General features: G+C 38.3%; 1 protein-coding gene across 3 annotated transcripts in view; it reads left to right on the top strand.

The window, feature by feature from the left end:
* The window catches only part of Inpp1 (inositol polyphosphate-1-phosphatase), a 28,979-nt gene extending 12,384 nt beyond the window's left edge, over positions 1-16,595 (top strand). For all 3 annotated transcript variants that reach the window (XM_042688288.1, XM_042688286.1, XM_042688289.1), the window contains exons 2-6: positions 4,767-5,037; positions 7,984-8,044; positions 11,198-11,398; positions 13,643-13,817; positions 15,775-16,595. In XM_042688288.1, the coding sequence (XP_042544222.1) occupies positions 4,834-5,037; positions 7,984-8,044; positions 11,198-11,398; positions 13,643-13,817; positions 15,775-16,333 (1,200 nt within the window). In that variant the 5' untranslated portion in view covers positions 4,767-4,833 and the 3' untranslated portion in view covers positions 16,334-16,595. The remainder of the gene's footprint in view (positions 1-4,766; positions 5,038-7,983; positions 8,045-11,197; positions 11,399-13,642; positions 13,818-15,774) is intronic.
* Positions 16,596-26,397: the final 9,802 nt, after the last annotated feature.

Below are 26,397 nucleotides of genomic sequence, written 5' to 3'. Positions count from 1 at the left end.
GTACCAACTAAATGTATTTACTTTTTGCTATACAGCACAAGCCAAATGACGATATGCTTGTGATTATTATCCAATAACTATTTTCCTATACTTTAACAAGTGACATTCTTTCATATATATATATATATGCATATATATGCACATACATGTAGATATACATAGGGAGATATAGACATATGTCTTTTCCTTGGCTAGAGTACTAATCAACAACTTGGGTTTCTGCTGCTTAGTTGAGCTAGAATCTTCTCCTGTTACCTCCCAGACATGTGGACAAATTGCTTAATTTTCTTTTACCTAAGATTCTTCACCTGTAAAGTGAAAATAATTGTACCTACTTCCTAGTGGTGTATGAGCTAAGTTACACAGAATACTTAGTAGATATCTGACATGTAGTAGCACCTAGTAAAAGTTCACTGCTGTTAACTGAACTGTGTCTCTTCTCATGAATAATAACAGATCCATTGGTTCTACTAAGATACCTGCCACAAGGAGCTAGTCACCCCTGAATTGTTAGTATATGTATAGAATAAATATCCTGGAGAAAAATAGGTATTAAATCTTAGTGCTTAGAGTCATCCAGAATGCTGAAAAAAATACGGATTCCTAGGCTGTGTTCTCAGAGACTCTGATTCCATAAACAGGAGTACAGCCTGGGAATCTGTCAAGTTAGTAGGCACCTCAGGTAGTTCTGTTACAGCTGGTTCTCAGGATACTCTTTAATAATACTAATCAAATACCTAGCAGGTACAAGGCTCTGAGTTCAAATCCTGGCAGGAAGGAAGGAAGGAAGAGAAAGAAAAAAGAAAGAAAGAAAGAAGGAAAGACAGAGGAAGGAAGGAAGAGAAAGGAAGGAAGGAAGGAAGGAAGGAAGGAAGGAAGGAAGGAAGGAAGGAAGGAAAGGAAAGGAAAGAAAGGAAGGAAGGAAGGAAAGAAGGGAAGAAAGGAAGGAAGGAAAGAAGGGAAGGAAAAACTGTAGTAAGGGATATAAATTATGGTAAATGTTATAACTTTCTAACCATAGCATGATTTGTGTTTCAAAGTAACTTTGGCCTTTCTTTGCACATTAGTAAATGGTTGCAGAACCATACCAATAAGGTTCCACGAAGTTATCTGCCATTAGGTGCCAGCTAACCTGAAATGAGGGCCATAGTAACAATGAATGTGAATAATAGGTGTGAATTGACTTTAAAAATCATCTGAAACGTAATTTCCATGTAAAATTGGAGAAATCTTGTATTAGATATGGTCCCTAATTTCTCCACAGAGATTTATCTCAACTATTCCAGGTAAGAGTGACTGTTTCAGAGCTCCCTTCTTACCTGAAAGAGCTGAGTTGGGGATGGATGGAGAGAGATAAAACAGCTTATTAGTGGTGTGGCTTGTTCACCCAGAAAATGGTAGGTCAGCTATGCAAAGTAATTAGGAAGTTGCTTTTCCTGGAACTCCTGGGCTCAAGCAATTCTGTCTCAGCCTTTGCAGTAGCTGGAAGAACAAGCATACAATACTGTGCCAGCAACAAGGCCGTGGAGGGATATTGTTTGTTTGTTTGTTTGTTTAGAAAGCTAGAGATCTGGAGGAAAGGAAATAGCTGTATAAGTGCTGGTTGGAGGCTGGGAATTTGGCTCAGTGGTAGAGTGCTTGCCTCATATGAATGAGGCCCTGGGTTCTATTCCTCAGCACCACATAAGCAGAAAAAGCTGGAAGTGGTGCTGTGGCTCAGGTGATAGGGTGTTAGCCTTGAGCTAAAGAGCTGAGGGACAGTGCCCAGGCCCAGAGTTCAAGCCCCATGACCCCCTTCTTCTCCCCCAAAAAAGTGCTGGTTGGTTAGGAGTGCTGGAGAAAGTGTAATCTCAACTGGGCAGTTCTGCATGGAGATTGGCAAAATCAGACAATGATTCCTAAGGCCAGAGTGAAGAGTGACTAAGTTTGAACTTTGGAACTGAAAACTTATTGTATTATGAATTCTAAAATTCGTATACCTGTCAACTATGTGTTCTCTATGGCTCATTGGTCACGTTGTTATGCTTGCTAAGCAGCAACTGCTGGGCGGAAGGGAGGATGGAGTGGGAGTGGGGGAGGAAAGAGAATGGTCCTCTATGAGAAAATAAAAGGTCTGGGTCCAAGGAAGAGAAATTCAGCTGGGCACCAATAGCTTATACCTGTAATCTAGCTACTAAGGAAGCCCAGATCTGAGGATTGAAGTTCAACGACCGCTGGAACAGAAAAGTCTACCAGAATCTTAGCTCTAACCAGTGCCATAAGTCTTGAGGAAAACAAAAACAAAAACAAAAACAGAGAAATCCCACTCCTGATTCCTGATAGCTGCTTGGTGCAGAAACCAGGAGTTATTTATTCATCAGTGTGGTTGGTACAACACTTCTTTTCAGAAAATAATAGATTTTAATGAAGTTCAGTCAACTAGACAATATTGTCTAGTTTGATATTTCTCTTGATCATTATCAAAGTGAGTTCCTTAACATCTTTAACAGTGTGTAGGTGTTATTGGTTTGTTTATTCCCCCTTCATTTAAATAATTACAGAACATTTACTAAGAAATCAAAATAATTGTTATTGAATTTGTAGTCTTGAAGCACATGTGTCATGGAATATGTATGCATTTTTGTGTGATTGATACATAATTGTAGCAAGTATATGTTACATGTGCTATAAACTCATAGGTCCAAGAGTCATAGCTTTTATTAATACAATTATGTTTTTTTTAATATATAGGTTCAAATCAAACCAAAGTGAGTCAAGATAATTTATTCTTGAAAGATAAAACACTGACACAGGCAGGTATTTTGTTTAAATCTTATCTGCATCATCTCTACTACCTGAAGGTTTTTGCCATAGTTGTATTTTGTTTGGACACTTCCCTTGAAGAGTTAAGAAATTCCTGTAGCTTCATATATAATTGTTCTAAGATGATTTTAAATGGCATTTCTTACTATAAAAGTACTATATATTGACTATTGAATATTTGAAAATTATTTTTAAGTCCAATTATGCCATCCATTCCATTACTTAGTGATAACTACTATTGAAGCACACTGTCTTCTCTTTCTCCCTTTCTTTCTCTTTCTGTCTCTCTTCTCTAAATAAACATAAATTGATTACATGCTGCTATACTATACGTAGTCATAGCTCAGTTTTTTAATATTATAACATTCACATATTTTTCTTTTCATTAAATATTCTCCCCAAACCACAAATTTGCTGACTACATAATGTTCTTCCTTTTCTTGTTTCCATTTCTTGTTCATTTCATTAAATATTATTTTATATGATCACATGCACATAGCTACTGAGCCTTTGCAAAGTTTTCTTTACTAATGTTTAAAATTAATTTTGCTACTATATAATCCACCTTGTGCGAAAATGTCTTAACTTTGCTCTCTTACTGTGTCAGTATCTTCGTTCTTGTACTTCTACAGCCCTTTCAGGGAACTTCTTTTTTGAAAGAAACTAGTGTGATTATAAAGAGCCCAAATAACTGTGTTTGACTGATCCTGAGCCCTGCCAGTTAATCTTGTGCAACCCTGATGGAGTTACTTCACCTCCCTGAGCTGCAGTTTCCCTAACTAAAACAGGACAGATAATCTTCACAGTAATTCTTATCATGAGAAAGGAATTAATCAAGTTTTCAAGGTTTATTTGCTATCCCAGAGTGAGAAGTATTTCTGTCCTATTTGCAAGCTAGGCCTAATAGATAGATCAAGGTATGAATGATAGATGACATTCTTAAAAATAATCTTCTTTTTGAATTTGCATACATTTTAGTGATATGAGAGGGTTTCATCGTGATAATTCTATTCCAGCATACAGTGTATTTGCAAAAGGTCACCCCACCCGTGGATTCCATTATCGCATCCTCCTTCCCCCTTGTTTCAGTGTTTGGTGGGCTTTATTATATCTAGATAGATAGATATACTGCACTTTAATCCTCTTTACCCCTCAGAATCCTGTCCTTTCTCTCTTCTGCTGATTTCCCCCAGCTAATCCCCCTTTTAAAAATTCAAGTTCCATCATCATCATCATGATCACCACCACCACCAGATGTGTGACATTCCTAGAAGCCAAAACTTTCCAATTCCCAACATGTTGCTTCATTTTATTTGAACTTTCAAGAAGATCCCACAGATAGAAGTGTTTTAGTGGCAAAAGGGGAAGTTGGCTGGGAGCTGGCATGTGCTGTAGCCCAGGAATGGCCTCCATGCCTGGCGAGACTAAGAGTGCTTGCTTCCCTAACTTAGTATTTGCGGAGTTGATCTGGTACTTCTCCCTCTGCCCTAGTAAAAGAGAGGCTACAAAGCCAACACTTTTGGTCTAGAGTCATTGTAAGAATCTGGCTTTGTCCATCTGTCTAGGAATCTGTAAATCTAGACTCTTATTCAAAGATTTGTCTTTCTGTCCCTCAGCTCTCCAGCTCAAGGCTAGCGCCCTACCACTTAAGCCACAGCGCCACTTCCGGCTTTTTTTCTGCTTATATGGTGCTGAGGAATCAAACCCAGGGCCTCATGCATGTGAGGCAACCACTCTCCCACTGAGCCAACCTCCCAGCCCACCATTATTGTTTTTTAAGATGTTTAAAAATAAGTTTCAAAGTTCAGTTACATTCTGCCATCCTGAGGATGTGACTATAGCAACCATAGAGCAGGTTCAGCCAAGCTGACCAGGTTATGCCCAGATGAGCTGCTGTGGCATGAGAGTCACCCTAACATCACGCTCTGAACTGCTTTCTGTTTCACATTCTTGTACTTTTCCAGCTGACAGCCCAAGGAGAGTGGGCACCACTTCCAGCAGCTGCCACTGAGTAGCAAGCAAGGTTCAGAGATGTCAGAGATCCTCCGAGAGCTGCTGTGTGTGTCTGAGAAAGCTGCCAACATTGCCCGGGCATGCAGGCAGCAGGAAGCTCTCTTCCAGCTACTTATTGAGGAAAAGAAAGATGGAGAAAAGAACAAGAAGTTCACAGTTGACTTTAAGACTCTGGCTGATGTACTGGTTCAGGAAGTTATAAAACAGAATATGGAGAACAAGGTAAGAAAGGTCACAGTCAAGGTAACTAAAACATTTACCACTGTAGTTCTTTCTCTAATAGCATAGCATGCTTTTACTCTCCTTCTGAATAGGATGAGCCCTGGGATTCAGGTAAACACCTGCTCTTCCTTATTTTGATTGTAATTGTAATTATAATTGTTCATTGCAGAGAATTATAAAAAACAAAGTAGGAATCACACAGAATTTGAACACCTACAGATAAACATTCTTTATAGAACCTTTCATTTGTTGGCGTTTCCTCTTAGGAAGTAGTACATTTTCTAGAACACTGGTGAAATGAAAGATTCTCCTGATGCTACTACTAGATAAAACCACAGTTATGTTTCATTCAGTGTTCTGAAAACGTCTTTCTGTGTGTGTATGTGTCACAGAGAGAGAGAGAGAAAGTCATATAATTTATTTCCACAGAAACAAGGGCTCACTGTTTTGTGACCTTTTTAAAAACTTTAATAGAGTATCTAAGTCTCATCTTTTTTTTTTGTTTTTTGTTTTTGTTTTTCCAGTCCTGGGGCTTGAATTCAGGGCCTGAGTGCTGTTCCTGATCTCCTGGGGACTTTCTGCTCAGGCTGGCTTTGAACCACAATCCTCAGATTGCAGCTTCCTGAGATTACAGACTTGACCCATTGCACCCAGCTCAGATAATAGATTTTTTTTTTTTCTGTCAGTCATGTGGCTTGAACTCAGGGCCTGGGTGCTATCCCAGAGCTTTTTTCCCCTCAAGAGTAGCGCGCAGCCACTTTGAGCCACGGTGCCACTTCTGGTTTTCTGGTGGTTAATTGGAAATAAAAGTCTCACAGACTTTGCTGCCTGGGCTGGCTATGAACCACGATCCTCAGCTCTCAGCCTCCTGAGTAGCTAGGATTACAGGCATGCACCACCAGGGCTTAAGTCTCATCATTTGAATTTAATCCTTTGTCTAATGTTTGCCTTGATTATTAGCTTGTAAGTAGATATTCTACTAGTAAAACATCATCAAAATTAATTCTAAGAACGTTGAGCTAACTGGAGAAAATAGTATTCAAAAGTAGACGTAGCAGCAATGGTAATAATGTTTACCATGTACTATACACTATTGTAAGACTTTAAACATATTATTTAACCCTTTTAACAGTTTTATAAGGTAAGGAATTGTTATAAGGGTTAACAGTAGTCATAAGATAAGAATTATTGTTCCATATGCAATAGATGGTAAAGTGAAGGCACAGAGAGCTTAAATAACTTGCCTAAGATTACACAACAAACAAATATCTGGACAAGTTTCTTATCCAGGCAAACTTCTCAAGTCTAATTGCTTCTCAGTATTATATTGCCTTTTACTTGATAAAATGTCCTATTTTTTAAAGATGGGAGGCTAGAAGTTTATGGCAAAAGCATTACAAAATACTGAAATTTTCTACGGAGTTCTTAAGCTTTCAGGAGCCACTTTGTAGAATTTAAGTGAAATCTTGACTAAAGGGAGAAGAGAATAAAATGGCTCAGGAAATGTTTGCATTCTATTTATTTTCATGTGCTATAATATGTGATGCCAATAAACTACTAAGGCAACTGTTCCTATTTGTTGAGATACTGAGTAAAAGGATAGTTGAGCAACTGGATTAGATATATATTGACATTAATTTTTATGCATTAGTATTTGTCTCAAAACATTATAACAAGTTTAGGTAAGTGGTCATTCATGAAAGTGAATGCTTTAAGTGATGACCAACTAAACATTATCTACTTGGGTTATCTAATGGCCTTCTGTGCTATGGTGTTCAAAACAAGTCTTTAAGCAGGCTTTGAAACTGAGTTTTAACCTTCAAGGAGTGGGCTGATTGCCAGCTTCTGTTGGTTTGTTCTCTTTTACAAAAGGCAGAGGGAAAAAATAGTTATATCTAAAACAAAGGCTTTTGACCATCTCCAGATGACTGAGCTAAAGTATTTCATGATTTCTGGCTTTTATTCTCTGAAAGCATCACACATACAGTAATTAAAAACTAAAACCTGTGCCTCTTTCCAAGATGATGGTTGCCTGTTTCGGCTTTTGTTGTTTGTTTAAGATTAACTAATACACTATTTAGAAAATAATTCAAGCTGGATACCTGTGGTTCAGCCTGTAATTCAGGAGACTGAGATCTGAGGATTGCAGTTTGAATCCAGACTAGGCAGGAAACTCCATGAGACTCTTATCTCTAGTTAATCTCAGAAAAAGCCAGAAGTGGTGCTGTGGCTCAAAGTGGTAGAATGCTAGACTTGAACAAAAGAAGCCCAGAGTCAGCACCCAGGCCCAGAGTTCAAGACCCAGGACTGGGGGAAAACAATCAACACTTGAGAAAAATATAATTACTACTGAGGACCAGAAGCACAATGAATCTGAGAGATTTCTTATATAGAGACTAGAGAGAAGATTCTTACTCAACTCCATTTATTCAGTCACATTGATGAATTAATTATTTCTTCCATCTCACCTTTCTAACTTCAAAGCTAATGGTATGTGCGGAAACCTATCTGAAAATTAAGACAAAATGTAATGTTATCCTCTTATTCTCTTCTACCCAGTCTCAAGTATAAGTGGGTATTTGATCAATAATATTTACTTAACTTACTAGAGTGATTTTTAAAGAGCAATGGTAAAACTATCTCCTTTGCAAATATTCTAGTTCTATGGCCCTGTTTAGAAGGTTGACAGGACATAAAGAAATCAGAGCTCTACTATGATTTGGACTTTACAGAGGGGATTAGAAGTTGGGAACTACTTGAAGATTATGCACTAAATCAAGATAATTTTTTGCATTGAATTGCTTTCTAGAATTATAATTTTCTGAGTTTCAACTCTAATTGTATTACTTAATTGGAAATGTAAAATACAAATCTGTTCAAATTTAACATTGTGGGATAAGGTTGTTATAGTTTTGGTTTTTTTAAATCATATTCTGAATCATTCAGTTTCCAGGCTTGGGGAAAAGGATTTTTGGAGAAGAATCCAATGAGTTTACTAATGATTTGGGTAAGTATGAGAAGTTTAATGTGTCTTTGTAATCTAATTATTAATGATATTCTCATCTCCAACTTACACCATGAAATAAATGGATGTTTGGAAGGCTTTCAGTGCAAATAATATAATATATTGGAGTTTTAAGCTTCATTTGTACTTTACCTCAGAAGAGTTGTTAGCATTTAAGTTCAAGAGATGGCTCTTAGCCAATCCACATACCATTTTAGATACAAACCTGTACAACCATTTATAAGATAACATTTGGGAGCCGGGCACTGGTGGCTCACACCTGTAATCCTAGCCACTCAGGAGGCTGAGATCTGAGAATCGCGGTTCAAAGCCAGCCCGGGCAGAAAAGACCGTGAGACTCCTATCTCCAATAAACCACCAGAAAACCGGAAGTGGCGCTGTAGCTCAAGTGGTAGAGCGCTCGCCTTGAGCTGAAGAGCGCAGGGACAGCGCCCAGGCCCAGAGTTCAAGCCCCATGACCGACAAAAAAAAAAAAAGATAACATTTGGGAAAATGTCATGATCTTTTGGGAATGTAATGTAAGTTATTTTTTATTTTATTTTTTTTTGGTCTGGTCTGGGGCCTGAACTCTGGACCTGGGCGCTGTCCCTCAGCTCTTCAGCTCAAGACTAGCACTCTACCACTTGAGCCACAGCGCCACTTCCAGCTTTTTTCTTTTTGCTTATGTGGTGCTGAGGAATCGAACCCAGGGCCTCATGCATGCAAGGCAAGTGCTCTGCCACTGAGCCACCTTCCCAGCCCCGTAATGTAGGTTATTGTATGTCTTTCTAAGATGAATCTGTGTGCATCTACACAATTTTCCAGGCAATTTTAGGCCCTAGATTTATGCCAATTTGTGGGTGCCTTGTAGTCCCTATGGGCATGGCTATAAATGTAGAGGAGTTGTGGTGTTGAAAATACTGTGTCATCTAGAGCCAATCACCTCATCACTTCTGTGGATCTCAGAACCTATACTTGAACCAACTGAAAACTTCCTTTCAGTACCAAGGTTTCTGTGTGATATGGAGTATCAGTGTGTTACCCAGGCTGCTTTTTAAGTCTTAGGCTCAAGTTATCCTCCCACCCCATCCCCCAGAATAACTGAGATACAGGTATGCACATCACTATGACCTTATATCAGGTTTTTAGTCTGCTTGAAGTTGGTTTCCTGTTGATATCCATATTCTCTGATATTTTAGGGGAACATATCACAATTTCTGTTTGTTTTTCTTCCAGACAAATAATTTATATTAATTGGGGAGGGGGATGTTTATATATAGTGGTAGAAAACTTATAAGAGTGGGCCTTAAGCACCAATCATGTGACAAAGATCACATTTACAAGAATAACTAATTTCTAGCTCAAGGCTAGTGCTCTACCACTTGAGCTACAATGCCATTTCCAGTTTTCTCGTAGTTTATTGGAGATAAGAATTTCACGGACTTTCTTGCTTGGGCTGGCTTTTGAACTGTGATCCTCAGATCTCAGCCTCCTGAGTAGCTAGGATTACAGGCATGAGCCACCGGTGCCCGGCTTATCTCTGAGCTTTTAAGTCTCTTTCACAGGCTACATATTAAGATGGACTTCGTTCTATGACACTTGTGAAGAAGAGAATCTGATTTAAACTTCACAAGGTTAAAAATAACTCCTGTGATTAACTCAAAAGAAATTCTCATTTAAAACCCTCTGTTTGACCACTTCACCAATGGATATTTTAATACTTCATTATCTGGAAATATGTGGCTAAAAAGGCATCCCACATCCATTTTCCTGTTATTGAAAGTGTAGAGAAAGGAAAAGGCAAAGGGAAGAGACCATGTTTGAGATGTAAGGGCAGACTGAACAAAGTCATGAGCAGGAGTTTGGAGACAGGAACTCACTAGCCAATTTTAAGCAAAGGAGTGATATGTATGATGAATTCTTTGTACAATCCCATGACTTTAAGTAAGCCCAAAGCAGTACTCTATATGTGCAGTTATTAACATTATGCTTCCCCAACTTTAACATTTTACTTTTGTTTGAATTCAGCTTACACAAATTGAAGTGACTATTTCTTACTGGTTCAGAGTATCCCTGTATCTGGGGATGTAACTCTGTGACAGAGTGCTTACCTAGCATATGTGAAGCCCTGAATTTGACACCCCATGCACATACCATAAACACATAAAATCTAGTGTCATTATAGTCATGGCTTCATACTGTGCTTCATAAACTTTACTGATCAAACCATCATCTAAGGCTCTTGTTATAAGTCAGTTGGTCAGAGTGGGGCCAAGCCTGAGGTTCTAAATTTCTAATAAACTCCCAAGTGCATATGCTGCCATTCCCTGGAACTGACAGGCTGGGAACATAGGTCTAGGTATCTAAAAGGCCCCAAATTATCATGGTTTCTTAGTTTTTAGAGTACCTAACCATCCATTGCTGTCACTTCTTGTTAATGTCGATTTGTCTATATTTACCAGCCTCTTCTCTGCCATCTATTGGAGGCTGAAAGCCAAATGAACTGAGCACTCTGAGACACATGTTTAAAGTGATGGCAAAACACCTGGACTTGGTAACTGTTTTCATTTGGAGAAGCAGCTTTGCTCACATCCTGCTTCCAGAAGAGGGCTGTTTCTATGTGTATCATGTTGAGTCACACAGTTTTATTACATTTAAAAAATATTACTGAACATGCATAATTTTTAGTGAAAAGTTGTATCTTGGATGAAGGTAGAAGCACTTTAGTGTGTTGATAAAAAGCCCTGTTTTCAAGAACATACTCAGACATGGACAAGGTGACCAATGTACAGTGGAAATCAAAAAGCAAAAATGAATACAAGATTTAGGATGTTTGTAATTGGTCTCTGGGTTCCCTTAAATTATATACAAAGTTAAGTCCGTATAGCCTTTTTTTGGAGTGGATGTGGGGGGAAGCAGGTATTTGATTCCTAGAACTGGCCTTCTCTATTGTGATTCCATGAGACCACCAAACATCGGTGGCCTTGTGAAGCTTCTCCCGTGATGCTGGCAGTTAGCCAGCTTTAGAAACCACTGGTAAGAAAATATTGCCTTCAACTAACATAAGTGCATGCCTTTTATGGATTCCTCCTCCCTCCTGGTCTTTTTCCACTGCAACTCCTGAAATATAATGGTTTTATTTTGTCTCTACTGTAGGGGAAACAATTACTGTGGAACTTTGTTCAACAGAATTAGAAACAGCAACACTTCTTTGCAAAGTCCTTAATGGCAACAGGTTGGCATCTGAAGCACTAGCCAAGGTTGTTCATCAGGATGTTGCCTTTAAAGATCCAACACTAGATTCCATAGACATCAACATTCCACAGGACATTTTGGGAATTTGGGTGGATCCCATAGGTAAGTACACGGTAATAAGTTGGCTCTGTTTGCTTTTTGCTTATGTGTTCATGTTCACAATCTTTTGTAGGGGAGCCATAAATATTAAAAATTATGAACTATAGAAATATAGGTAGGAAAATGGCTGTTAGAGACCAGCTAGGGCAAAAGCATGAGACTCTGAAAGATTAAAAGCAAAGGACCATGGACAGAGCTAAATTGAATAAACAGTTATCCTGCAATTGTAGCCCCAAGTTCAATCCTAGTACCATAAGAACAAAGATAAATGAAGGGTTGAGATGTAAGATGTATCTTTATAGATATGTGTTCATACACATACATGTTACAGCTATGTGTGTATAAGCATCCACATAAATAAACAACTCATCTATAGAAGATTTCAGGGACAAATAAATAAGAATATGAAGTGATAAGGACCAATTGATATGCCACTTACAGAGCAGTCAGCTCCAACTGATTGTTTACTGCCATATAGTCACAGATAATATCTTCAGGGTTTTGTTTTAAAGATACTAAAATCCAGGTTTTTAAATGAGAGCTCTCGGTTTTTAACTATGGGCTAGTAACTTGACCAAACAAGCCAATGTCCAAACACAAAATGCAAAAATGCAAAACGCAGCTGAATGTGTCTCATGAGCAGTTTGTGAGGCTATGTAAAACTTACTAATATTTTTTCCTTATTGTGACAGAACCATAACCAATAGCTCATTGCTTAAAAGGGTAGATGTCCTCAATGATGCTGTTAATATAACACTATTGGTATTCATTCAAAGAAATATGTTACTTCTTTTTTTTTCTTTCCTACTTCCCTGGCATATTTCACCTAACAGCTGAGCCATTCATTGTACTGAGCCTGCAAACTCTTCTACCCTTCCCTTCCAAGCAAAAGCACATAAACACAATGTTATGGAAATGGGTTTAGCCTTAAGGGAATTGCCTAACACTCAACTAATAGATTATATATGGATATTTAAGAATCTGTCCCAGATTCTTTTATCACTTCAAGATAAGTTGGTCTCTGTTATGATTTCTGAGGGACAGGAACCTCTTGCTTCCAGATTCCATCTGGAATTGATTCTGTTATTTCAATCTCTAGACTTTTGCCAAAGAGGTGCATCCTTAACTGGTTGTTGGCGGTCAGCTGCTGGCGTCTTTATTTCTTAATGGGAAAGGTCTTTAGCCTCTTTCACAGGAACACCAATAGTTTCTTCCTTTTTATGCCAATTTCATTTTCTTGTAACTTGAGGAACCAAAGTATTATGATGGAAATAGATAATTTTACCTAGCAGATTTCTCAAAGGAGGCTTCACCATCTCACATTTTACTAGTTTTCTGATGAGTAACAGTTCTAAAATAATCCCAATGGTTATCCTGAGTTGTTAGCTTCAAAATGCTCTTGATATGTCAATGGTAAATATGTCAATGTTATAAAAATGTTATATGTGAGGTACTACGCTATGTGCCACATAATTATAGCCATATCATCTCCCTTTAAGAGTTCTTATACAAGTTGAGTATAGTGATACACATCTGTAGTACCAGCACTCTAGAGGTTGAGATAGTAGGATCAAGAGTTTGAGGTCAGCCAGGGTTACACAAAAACTAAAGAGTTCTTAAGAAAATGAAACATAAGCAACTTAAGATTGAAAATGCCAATAAAGTATCAATTCAATACAGTGGACACACAAGGCAAACTCTGATTGGTTACTAAATTCATAGAAGGAAGAAGTTAGATAGGACAGTTTCTACAGTAAACTATCCTTGGTCGTCCACCTTTACTACATGTGGTTTTGACAACCCACATTTAAAAAAATACTTTTAGAAATTTCAAAAACAAAAAAATTTAATTTCTGTGCACCATTTTGCAGCTCAGTTGATGCAGACAAGCTCTCAGTCCCATATTGTCCTCCACTGTGTTTCATTGTATAATCTAAGTGTGTTTCTTTGCCCCCTGAAAAGCAAGTGGTTAAAAGCAAGGGCAAAGTTAATATAGTTAATTTAAGTGATAACGTGAAGATTTTAGATTGTTGAAAGTTGGCATATCTTCACTGTCATTATGAGAAAAATGAATCAAGCATCCTCAGTACATTACTGAACTCAGCGCTTTGAGTTTTTCCTTAATGGTGGTCTCTTTGGAAATATATACCTGCAGAAACCTGGGGTCCATTGTGGATGTGTTCACTATTATCTTCTGACGGCGAATACCCCTTCCATGAAACCTAACACATCTACTTCACCTTTCAGATTCAACTTATCAATATATTAAAGGTGCTGCTGATATAAAGTCCAACCATGGAATTTTTCCCAGTGGACTTCAGTGTGTTACCATTTTAATTGGTGCATATAACATGCAAACAGGGGTGCCATTGATGGGAGTCATCAATCAACCCTTTGTGTCACAAGACCTGAATACTCACAGGTAAAACACGAACATTTCTGATATAAGATGGCCTTTTCTTTTTAGGATTTGTGACCTCAGCTTTTCTTTTGTCAGGATTGTCACCTAGGTAGCATTCCCATTCTTGGAATCATTGGGCTGTTCCCACAAAAAGGCTGCAGTGAAGTTGTTTTCTGTCCTAGATTTAGCAAATTTTTATTTAGGGCCAGCTGCATGTTGGTAGAAATTTTAAAAGAAACTTTGTTTGAAGAAACCATGGATTTATATATGTGATGTAGCGAATTTTGTTCCCTGTTTCCAGAGTACACTTAAACCCAAATGAATAGAATGGTGTTAATACTGGCCCTAAATATATTTTAAAGATAGCTGTAATCACTGTAGTGTTAAATTTTTGTACAACTTTAAAAGAAACTCAAAACAAAATGTGTTTTATCCTATAAAAGGATTGATAGGTATTGATAGGTAGGGCTAGGATTGAAACCTGAGGACCTCTTCTTATAAGCACTGTTTGTATCACTTCCAATTCTGCCCTCTGCCTTCCTGCCTGCATGGAGGATGGCCACAGTTCAGCTGTCACTCATGGTTCATGGTGAGGGGTTGACTCCAGGGAAAAGCAGAGTCTGAGTAAAAACAGCACCTTCAGTTTTTTTTTTTTTTATCAAAATATGTCATAGTTCTCTAGTTATATGGGTCTAGATATTGTATTGAACTTTGGGTTGCTTCAGGTGAGAACAGTTTATAGTTCTCTATTTATATGGGTCTAGATATTGTATTGAACTTTGGGTTGCTTCAGGTGAGAACAGTTTTTCTTATTAGTCATAAATGCATGATATTGCTCCTCTATCCCTACTTATTTTCAAATAAAAACTGTATTTTAATTATCTTTAAAGCATCATTTAAGCCAAGCATGGTGGTGTTTGCCTATAATCATAGCACTAGTATGGCATAGGCAGAAAGGCGCATGAGTTCAAGACTAGACTGGGCACATAGCCAGACTCTGTCTCAATTTTTAAAGAAAGTCATTAATAAGTTAAAAACATTGAGATAGTACATGGACATAGTCATGGCCTAGTCTCTGGAGTGAGACTTCCAGAACGTGAGTGCAGCCTCTATCACTTATGAGCTGGGTGTGCCCAATCAAGTGTTTACTTTCTCTAAGCTTTTTTCCTCATTCCTGCACATAGAACAATTTACTCAACATAGAGGAAAAGTTCAACATTGAAGAATGAAAGATATTATTGTGCTGTTGAAAGTAACAACATTATGAGTAAATCTTGTTTAGTGTTAGAAGCAAAATTGGATCTAGTGAATAAGAAAAAAAAGATGATCAAATGATGACAAACTTGGGACAAAACTTATGAGAAGCCAGGCCTGATGGCACAAGTCTGTAATACCAGTTAGTCAGGAGGTAGAGATGGCACGATCTCAAGTTTGGGACCATTCTGTGCAAAATGAGGGAGAATTTGACAAAAATAATTTTTTAAATAAATAAACAAATAAGGCCAGGGCCCTTAGGATATAGTCCTTGAGTACTTGGATTCAATCCTTAGTCCTGCAAGTATTTTAAGAGATTTGAGGATTGATTTATCTATTCATCTTTTCCCCTTTTAAAACTTAAATGCCAAAAGCATCCATTTTGCAATGTTTCCGGAGGCCAGAAGTCCCATAAATATTTTAGTGTTGCCCTCTATTGACAGGATAATCGCAACAACACTGGAGGAATTCCTCTCTGCAACAGCACAGCTGTTTGCATATAGGAACTCTTCAAAATTAAAATTCATCTGTGTGTGAAAATGCAAAGTTATCTACTTGTTAACTACTTCTAGGAATAGAAACATTACAATTCATTATGGTTATGATGAATTGTGTGTGTGTGTGTGTGTGTGTGTGTGTGTGTGCTATATGAAGCTTGAAAGCAGCTGCATAAATAAAAAGCAAATGTGACAATCAATTCACTGGTGGAAGTATTTTTTTGCAGCTGGAAAGGACAATGCTACTGGGGCCTTTCTTACCTGGGGACCAACATCCATTCCCTTCAGCTCACCCTCTCAAAAAGAAATGGCACGGAAGCGCAGACAGCCGAGGCCAGCTCGGAGGGAGAATCCACCCAGCCTTTCTCAGCAGTCATTAGTACAAGTGAGAAGGAGACCATCAAAGCCGCACTGTCACGTGTATGCGGAGATGGCATATTCCGGGCGGCTGGGGCCGGCTACAAAAGCCTCTGTGTCGTCCAAGGCCTTGTTGACATTTACATCTTTTCAGAAGACACGACATTCAAGTGGGACTCTTGTGCAGCTCACGCCATCCTGAGGGCCATGGGTGGGGGAATCGTGGACATGAAAGAATGCCTGGAAAGAAATCCAGAAACAGGGCTGGAGTTGCCACAGTTGCTGTACCACGTGGAAAATGAAGGTGCTGTTGGGGTAGATCGCTGGGCCAACAAGGGAGGACTCATCGCCTACAGATCCAGGGAGCGGCTGGAGAGCTTCCTGAGCCTGCTTGTCCAAAACCTCATGCTTTTGGAAACACAGACGTAGAAAGGTTGTGACTTCAGTGCACAAATGTAACCCAGACTTAACCCGTACCTCATTATCTCGATGTTTGAAGATAGTTTTGTCCTATTGACGGTTGACATTCTTATTCCTCTTTTGAGGAGAGCTTTTCATTATGTGTAAATGATGTTAATTTCGGCTTATTAATGACATTCATATAGCAATTAAATTGATATATGATATTCTTACAGTGAATATTGAGTTGCTAATGTGGCTTGAAACACATCAATAAAATATTGAATGCGGGGGGAAAAAGTGCTGGTTAATTAGAAAAACTACTCAGAACATCTATGGTAAGAGCATTGCCCCTGAAATAAATGAAATATTAGATTTCAAGAGTTCTCTTGAATTTTGTTTCCTGTTTTAGTAAAGAGCAGCACATTTCAAAGTTTAATTTTACAGAATTAATTTTACCAAGTTCATGTAATTTTGAGAATATTCTTGTTTTTTTTTTCTTTCTTTTCTTTTTTCAGGAAAGCCTGGAGCTCTCTGGGTTCTTTCGAATTCACAGCGGCAGGAAGGGAGTTAGAGATACAGGAGATGTGGAAGAAAGGTTGGGAAGGGAAAGAATACCATGCACATGCTCAAAAAACACACTCTTGATTCCTGGAGATAAAGGCAGAAGGGGTGGAGTAAAAGGTTATAATTTTACCTAGTTACTTCACCAGAAAAATCAGAGGTAGGATTTTGTTATCTACAATCCTTGTGTGTAATATTCCAGACAGAATATTCTCTGCAATGTACAACACAGATCACAGACACCTTTAACATTCTCCCGTAACCCCTCTGACATGCGCCCTTGAGGGCTGATGGACATTTCCACAGCACCCTCTATTCTACAATTATAAATGAAAGAAGCATTTTTCTTCTAGTCTTCATTTTTAAAATGTAACGGACAAATAAGATTTGTTTTTATGTTGTTCAGCATTGATGTTTTGAATTCTGTATGCATTTTGGAATGACTAGCAAACTAAAATGCATTATCTCAGCATATATTTTATGGTAAGAATACTTAAAATCTCTGAATTTTCAAGTATTCGGTGCATTGTTATTTATTGTTGGCAGGTTGTAATACACATCCTAAATATATTGTTCCAGTTGAAATTTTGTATCTTTTTACCAGTATCTCTCCTAACCCAAAAGTATCTCTCTACACTCAATGGTGGTTTCTATAGAACTCCATTCTACTCTCTACTTCTGAGTGTAACTTTTTAGATCCATAAGTACATGTGAGCATGAAGTTGCTTTCTCTATGCTTGGCTTATTTCTCTTAACATAATGTCTCCAAAGCTCATCCATGAGTCACAAATGGTAGGTCTTCTTTTAGTTTACAGCTGAGCAGTCTTTCACATTTTCTTTATCTATCAGTCCATTAGGTTAATTCCATATCTTGACTTCTGTAAATAAGGAAGTATTTCTTTGACACAGAAGAAATTAGATCTCCTAAATCAACATTTCTTAGTATTTTGTGGGATGCAAAAGTTTCAGTGACTTCTTTAGTCACAGCTCGTGAAAGGTGCATATTGATCTCTGTGCTTGTATATTTTGGTCACTGACAATCATTTCAAAGAATAATGTAAGACACAGTTCACTCTTTACAAAACATATTAGAAATGAAATCTCAGACTCCTGCATGCTTTCTGCATACAGATTTAAAACATAGCTCCAAAAATACAAGTGTGTGTTGTCAGTTTTAATGTATGTAAATTATCAACAGCATACAGTGGAAACAGTCATCTTTAATGAGATTGAACCAATTTATCCATTAGTTGAAAGGAAAAAAAATCAAGAAAAATCAAATATAGTCTGTTAACATGTATTTTGTGGTCAGCCTCTTTAATCAATGGCTTTTGCATGCAGAGAATCAGCCAACTTTGGATATAAAATAATCAGAATTGTTCATTTGTGCTGAAAATTGACTTTTTCATGTCATTATTCTTTAGATAATTCAGTGTTACAATGACTATGCATGAATTTTACATTGAATTCAGGTATTATGTATACTCTAACTTTTAAGTACATAGGTATAGATTATATGCAAACATTTTGCCATTTTATATGAGAGAATTATGAATTGGGGTGTCCATGGAGGGAGGTCCCTAGGAACCAGTCCTCCTGGATACTGAGGAACAACTGTATATTCATTGTCAATGTTTGCAGGAAAGTCAAGTCTCTACTTTGAAGTATACATCTTCTAGCGGGTCTGCATTGTCCTCACATAAGCCACACCCAGGTGAGTATGATTTCTAACTTTAGTTTCTTTAAAGAACATAAAACATATTTGTAAACTAGGAACAAGGGTTCAAGCCTGTAATCCTAGGCAGTTAGGAGGCAGACATCTTGGTTCAAGGTGAGCCCAGGCAAAAAGAACTTCAGAAAACTGTCTCGACCAATGGCAGGGTGCAGTGGGAGCATGCCTGTCATCCCCAGTGATACAGAGAAGCCTAAGAGGATCACAACCCATGATGCCTGGGCAGAAAGTAAGACCCTGCTTTGAAAAAAGCTAGTGGAAAAAGAGGACATGCCTCAAGTGGTAGAGTACCTGCTTAGCAAGCAGAATGCCCTGGGTTCAATCCACAGCACTGAATGTACCTAGGAGTATATATGTATGTGTATATATATATATATGATTATGAGATAATAATATGTGATATCTTAATATAAAACATATGATTATGGGATGGTTCTTGTCCACCATTTTGCCCCAATAAACTGAAGTGAACCACATGTAAAACTGATGTAAGGAGAGAGTATGAATCCACGTAAAGCAAAGAAAATGGGCTTCATAGGCCTAGACTCGCCACTCCCTAGTATATGGTCCTAGTAGATTCTAAGACATGTAACTCCTATGAATCCAAGTATTTCATCTGCTAACAGCATCTCTCCTTCTTTCATTAATAATGAAGAAGCAAATAAAATAATGTTCACAAAATGCCTCTGATGGAGACGTTCAATAAAACATGGCTACTAATACTATTTATGTTAAATCTAGTTAGAGTCAACCTAAACATATCAGGAAACAAAACTTTAAATAAATGAAGGTATTGCCTCTTATTCAGTTATTCAGATAATGCATTAATAGACTGAATGTGTTAATTATAATATAATAACATTAACATATTTAACACTTCAGTACAAATTCTAGATCAGAAATTTATGTGCATATTACTTAAGCTAATAAGAAAAATTGTATATCCTTGAATGTAAAGTCATAACACTATCTTTGTCCATGGACTAAATGTTTTACTTTCGTTGTTAAAAACCAAGGTAATTGGGCTGGGAAGGTGGCTCAGTGGTGGAGTGCTTGCCTTGCATTCATGAGGCCCTGGGTTCGATTCCTCTGTACCACCTAAGCAGAAAAAGCTGAAAAGGGTGCTGTGGCTCAAGTGGTAGTGGCTAGCCTTGAGCAGAAAAGCTGAGGGACAGTGCCCAGGCCCTGAGTTCAGGCCCCACAACTGACCAAAAAAAAAAAAAAGCCATGGTAATTAACTATTCAGTCTGTGTGTGTGTGTGTGTGTGTGTGTGTGTGTGTTCTGGGTTTGAACACAGGGCTAGACCTTGAGCATTTTTGCTCAAGGCTATCACTCTACTACTTGGACTACAGCTCCATTTCCACTGGTGTTAATTGGAAATAAGAATCTCATAGACTTTCCTGCCTGGGCTGGCTTTGAACTGCAATCCTCAGATCTCAGCCTGAGCAGCTAGAATATAGGCATGAGTCTCTGACATGCTGCTAAGATCTGCTTTTCAGTATATCCTTATATAACCATTTTACTTGTTACTGTCTATACCATCCACTTACCACTAGCTCTAACTTAGCTCAACTGTTCTTAAGAATTAAACATTCAGTAGAGGCCATAAACCATTGTGGGTTTTTTTTTTTTTTGTTACTAGAATTTGAATTCAGGGCCTCCTACCTTCTAGGCAAGAACTTTACCACCCAGCCTGAGGTCCTAGTGTCTCCTGTCATCCACCTAATTTTGTCTACTGATTTCTTAGAATATAGACAGACACACTAGTATCATTTTTTTTCTTTAGATAGCTTGCTTAGTGGGTCCACTTAAGGAGATTTTTAGCTCCGCCCTGTCCACAGTGGCTGGATGCAACTGACTACATTCTCAGCCCAGAGAAGGTCATTATTAACAGGCTTTAAACAAGACTATTCCTCCAAAACTGGCAGATAAAAAAATATATATATATATATATTTACTGTTTTTCCCAAAGAGGAAATCAATACAAGTCTCTCACAGTTTTCTTCTTGTCCCCAGATTTATTTGTATGTTATTCTAAATGCTAAATATTCAAAGAAAAAGGAGTAGACACAGTAAGTTGTAAGCTTTTCCATCCAGTTAATAGCTCCACGGGGTCTAGCTGGGTAATTGAAGTAAAAACAAGGTTAAGCACCTGCAGAACATAAAGCCCAGAGTACACACAAACAGATCTTTGAAACCCATCTGATAAAAACTTCTCAAAACGAGTTCACTTATTGTTCCTATTGATTCTCAAACTAGCTAAAAATCTAGTAAAATAGTTATAATTTAAATATATAAATAAGGTTCTTCTTTTCTAGGCTGTACTTTTTTTTGTTAGTTCTAGGGCTTGAGCTCTGGGGCTGGACACTGTCCCTAAGCTTCTTTTTGTTCAAGGCTAGCACTCTACCACTTGAGCCACAGTGCCACTTCTGGCTTTTTCTGTGTACATGGTACTAAGGAAACGAATCCAGGGCTTCATACATGCAAGACAGTCACTCTACCACTGAGCCACATTCCCAGCCTTCTAGGTTGTACTTTTAAGATTAAGAGTTTTTTCCATATGTGTGTGTGTGTGTGTGTGTGTGTGTGTGTGTGTGTGTGTGTGTGTGTGTGTGTGTGTTATGTATATAATATATATTGGATATTAGATATTATGTAGCTATGACCTGGTGATATATTACATATATCTGACCTGGCTTCAGGGATTGGCGAGAAGATTCTCCCACTCAGAAGAAGGTCACTGAACTTGGTCTAATGATTTCCTACTACTATGTTGAAATTACTAAACATTTTATCTTTGCACTTGGGTTTTGTGAGCTTCAACTATTGGACTCCAAAATGTACATGAACCTAAGACTTGACCAGACAGACTGAAGGCTTAGGCTATGACTGGTCTTTGAGTTCTTTGAAGCCAGCTCATGTGTAGGTGCTTGTGTATATCCAGAGATCTTGTATGTGATTGGGGAATCTGCTGTGTGTGTCAACCATATCTCCTGAGGACCTTTTAAGAAAGATAGCCTCAGCCAGGTGGCAGTGGCTCATGCCTATAATCCTAGCTACTCAGGAGGCTGAGATGTGAGGATCGTAGTTCAAAGCCAGCCCAGGCAGGAAACTCTATGAGACTCTTATCTCCAATAACCACTCAAAAACTGGAAGTGGTGCTGTGGCTCGAGTGGTAAAGCACTCTCCTTGAGCTGAAGAGCTGAGGGACAGTGCCCAGGACCAGACTTCAAGCCCCATGACCGACAAAAAATAAAAAATAGATGGCCTCAACTTTACATCCTCAGAGGCCTGCTTCTATCCTACTTTTGGCCTTGGATTCTAAACAAAACTGAAGCTCACTGCATGGTTAACGTACCTCTTCTCAGGAGTATGTTCTTTGTAAGTTTTATTCATATTATTTTCCTAACCTTTGAACATTTATGATTTAAAAAGTTGCTTCCAGCCAGGCACTGGTGACCTATGCTGGTGATCTTAGCCACTCAGGAGGAGTCTGCAATCTGGAGGATCATAATTCAATGCCAGGCTGGAGTTGGCATCTTCAAAATAACCAGCAGAAGGTTAGCGTGGGGGTATGGCTCAAGTGGTAGAGTGTCAGCCAAGCAAGCCAAGTGAATGTGAGGCCAAGTGAATGTAAGTTCAAACCATGTTACCAGCACACCAACACATACACAAAATCATTCCCCCTTTTACAACAAATCACATGATCTGTATAATTATATTTTGATCATCAACTAATTGTAAAAGTATTATAAAATATTCAACACCAGGAAAGTCATATAATACATAAAGTTCCATTTATAGTGTTATATAACCTGAGCCACATGTTCCCACAGACCTTTGGTATGTGGGAGTCCATGAGATTCAGAGCAGAAAGTGTGCTGTACCTGTAATTAAGACTTGAGACTGACAGCTCATGAGCATTACAGCCTGCTTGGAACAGGAAGGCAATGAACTTCCCAGGAAGCATGAGCAACCCAGGAAACCTATCATATCCTTTCTTATGTTTGTTGTTTTCCTGTAGGGGCCAATCACACAAGTTGAAAGTGATGGCCTGGAAGGCACAAGAATGATAGGGCCACTTACAGTTCTTCCTTTCAAGTCCTTGCTAGCCAGTAAATCCAATGTAAAGACAGCTGGCAGAATGTGTGAGAATCAATGAGCAAAATAAACAAAGCCAGTTGAGTAAGTTTCCCACAGGTTTCCCCTTTTCCAGTAATAACTAAATGCACATCAAAGCACAGCTATGAAAAGTGAACTGTGCAATGTGCTGGTTTCACCTGTGAGTGACACACTCTGAGCGGCTTTAAGCTGGCATAACACAACATAAAGATGGCAAGTAATATTCATGTTAAACCATACGTGTTAGCTTTTGCAGAATTGCATTAGCTTGCAAACAAAGAATAAGAACAAAACCCGTGGTTAGCTGAGAGACACAGAGGTAGAAAATAATTCTTTTTACTTTGCTTCTTTTAGTGGCACCTTGCCTTCTGCTTTCACAACAAGATCCCCTGATTTTTTGTTTGGGATTGGCTTTTGTTATATAGCCAGCTCTGAATCAGTCCCATTACATCTTCTGACCTTTTGTTCTAGCTAAATTTTTGTCCTATTTGCTAGTCAGGCCCAAATCCAAGCCACCAGGGAGCAAAGTTTACTCCAACTGAAGATTTGCAGTGGTTATTTGAAAACCAAGGTGATAAGGGTGTAATAACTCTGGGTGGATGTGAGAAAATGCCTTACTTGGCAATGTCTAAGCCGGCAATTTCAGAACATTCTAATATTTGCTGGAAACTTCACATTGCCCACCAGGTGGCTCTAGCAGATTTGCACTGACACAGATACAAGAGTCCAGGAAAATTGTTGCAACATTGGAGTTTTGGTTAATCTCTTCCAATCAATTGGTAACTTTTGATCTGTAACCTTACATTTTAAATAAACATCTTCCTTAAACAACATTTTAAATGTTCATTACACTCCTTCATGAACTGGAAAACATGGAGGAGTGGAAAGGGAAATCCAATATTCACATACAACTACTGTTAAATTTCTCTAGACTTATTTTTCTTGTAGATGAGAGAAAAAAAGCCGAACCACAAGAATGGGAGGAGGTATTTGTAATACATATCTAACAAAGAACTTGTATGCAGAACAAAGACCTAGAAATCAATAACCAGAAAAAATGTCCATTTTTATTTTAAATAATGAGCAAAAGAAAAGGTACACAACAGTGTAAGCAATCCAGAGAATGAACCAAAACTTCATGGAGATGCTACTACACCCACCAGCATGGCTGAAACTCATTCATCAATATCAAGTATCAGAACAGTGCCAGTGGGAACATAAATCTGTACAGCTTCTGAGGTGTAGGAAAATACTTGGCAGCATTTAACAATGCTGAACAAATATTATTCTGTAACCCCTTTCTCAGCATGCACCCAACAGAAATTCATATAAATGCACATCAACAAACAAAAATATCAACAGCACAGTGGCTCACACCATAAGGCCAGTTACTCTAGAGGTTAAGACTCAAAGCTAGTCAAAGCAAAATGTTCATAGGAATACTCCATATTGGCCAATGAAAGCTAGACACAGTGATGCATGCCTCTCAGCTACATGGCAAGTATATATGGAATCATCATGGTCCAGACTGGCCTGGACAAACAGACCCTCTCTCAAAAATAACCAAGCCAAAGGCTTGGTTATTTGGTTCAAATAGAATGCTAACCTTGCAAATATGAGTACTTGAATTCAAACTCTAAGGCTATAAAAGAAAAAAAGAATGACAGAACATCTGTAGCACACTAGTCATACTAGCCAACATGTAAAAAACTAAGCAAATGCTTAATTTCCACAGACAAAATTACGATATGGTACAGTAAGTGAGACAATATGGATTAATCTCACATAATGTTAAATGAGAGCATTACTCACAATAGTACTTACAATACGATACCATTTCTATAAGCAGAACTGATGGAATATACCATCAAGACTCCAAGAAGATCCAGGTCTTCTTAGGAAGTACCTTACTGAGGAGAGCCACCAGAACCAAGACCCCATTCCCAGCCCTAGGGAAGAAAGGCCCACATTCCATTTTCGCTAACTCTGAAGGTCGCAATGGCCAGTTACATAGAGATAAGATGATTCAGTGCCTTTTGGCTGAATTATAGGTGGCCTCCCATAAGGTTGAAGAAATGACCAGAGGGGCAGTTAATCAGCATCATCTTCTCCACCTGAACACTCACCTGCCAACTACCCCTCCGACGTCCTAGGCAACTGGCATAAAGTAGCAAGAAGTAGCCAGGCAACTATCGATGTCCTATTACCAAAAAGATGCCAGCGTGACAGGCCGCTGGAGGACAGAGGCAGCTGAGAAAAGCCACTTCCTTACACACCACCTGTCCCAGTTATACACCACCTGTCCCAATCGTCCTGTCCTGCGGGGGCACTAGCCCTAAACTGTTCAAATTTGCAAAACAAGTTAGTGCTAAAAGTTCCTGCTGGCCCTGGTCATATAAATCCTTCTACAACCAGACTCAGTGCGACCTCTCTGATCCTGACCAGGGAGTTTGCCCAGGAGCATACCCCAGTAAACGTTCCTTTCTCACCTTTACCACCTCCTGCGTGTGCTTTCCTCGCCTAAAACCTTACAGTGAGAAGCTCTACGGAAAGACCATTTTGTTTGCTTGAATTCTCAATGTTGTTGTTGATGCTTTTATAATAATACTCTAAATGAATGACTAAAACACATACAACAAATAAAAACAGATGAAGACAGGTACTGATAGCTCATGCCTATAATCCTAGCCTGTCTGAGATCAGGACAATTATAGTTTAAGACTAGCGCTGATAAAAAAAAAAAAAAAAAAAAAACCCACAAGATCCCATGTTAACAGAAAAGGTTGATCACGTTGGGTTATGCTGGTCATCCATCCCATCTATGGCCAGAAGCATAAATAAGAGGATCATAGACCAGACCAGACTGGGAAAAAAGCCAAGACCCCCTTTCAAAAATAATCAGAAGGGAAACTAGGCTGAAGACCTGGCTTAAATGGTAGAGGATCTAGCAAGTGTGAATCCTGGATTACAAACCCAGCACCAGAAGGAAAAAAAGTAATGGAGGAAAGAACAAACATAAAAAAATGTACATTTTAAAATTTGCCTTACTGATAAAGAGTCCTCCAAAAAGGAATACTAGCTGAAGTCATCAGAAGATGGGAATGTTAATTTCCCACATCCCTGCCAATAAGACACTATCACTTAAGTCTAGTGGAAAAAGAGATCAGGTTGCTCTTAACATTCAATTGCTTTCCTTTAGAGCTAATTGTATACTGATGATATTAGTTGTAATTAGTGTAGCCTACTGTGTTCCTTAAATCGTACCAGTATATTGTGGAAAGTAGAAAAAAGACTAAACATTTATATTCTAGAATCAAGGAGCAAACACTACAGAAAAGCAAATTTGAACTCAGAGTATGAAGCCTTCAAAAGAATGCCCAGCAATGAAAGACCAGTATCTGATTGCCATTGAAAAAGTCCATGCAAAACCAGATGTCCCATAACATTTAGGTTTCATGGTGAGTCAGATTCTCTGTATTGTTTTTTTTAATTACTTGACTAATTTGAGTAGATGACGCTTATTATTCCTTTTTTTCACCAAAAGGTTTCCATTTATTTCCATAGCTTCAACTATGATTGCATGTACAATTTCCAAATTTGCAAAGGAAAGTAATAATGCAAGGCTGGATTTGAACAAGGAAAAGCCTTCATCTTTCTTTCAAATTCCAGACTCAC

The sequence above is a fragment of the Dipodomys spectabilis genome, unplaced genomic scaffold, assembly GCF_019054845.1.
Source record: "Dipodomys spectabilis isolate Male_0828 unplaced genomic scaffold, ASM1905484v1 ptg000115l, whole genome shotgun sequence".
Classification (NCBI taxonomy): domain Eukaryota; kingdom Metazoa; phylum Chordata; class Mammalia; order Rodentia; family Heteromyidae; genus Dipodomys; species Dipodomys spectabilis.
The sequence above is the reverse complement of the archived record's forward strand: the minus strand, read 5'-3'. Positions and strand labels throughout refer to the sequence as shown.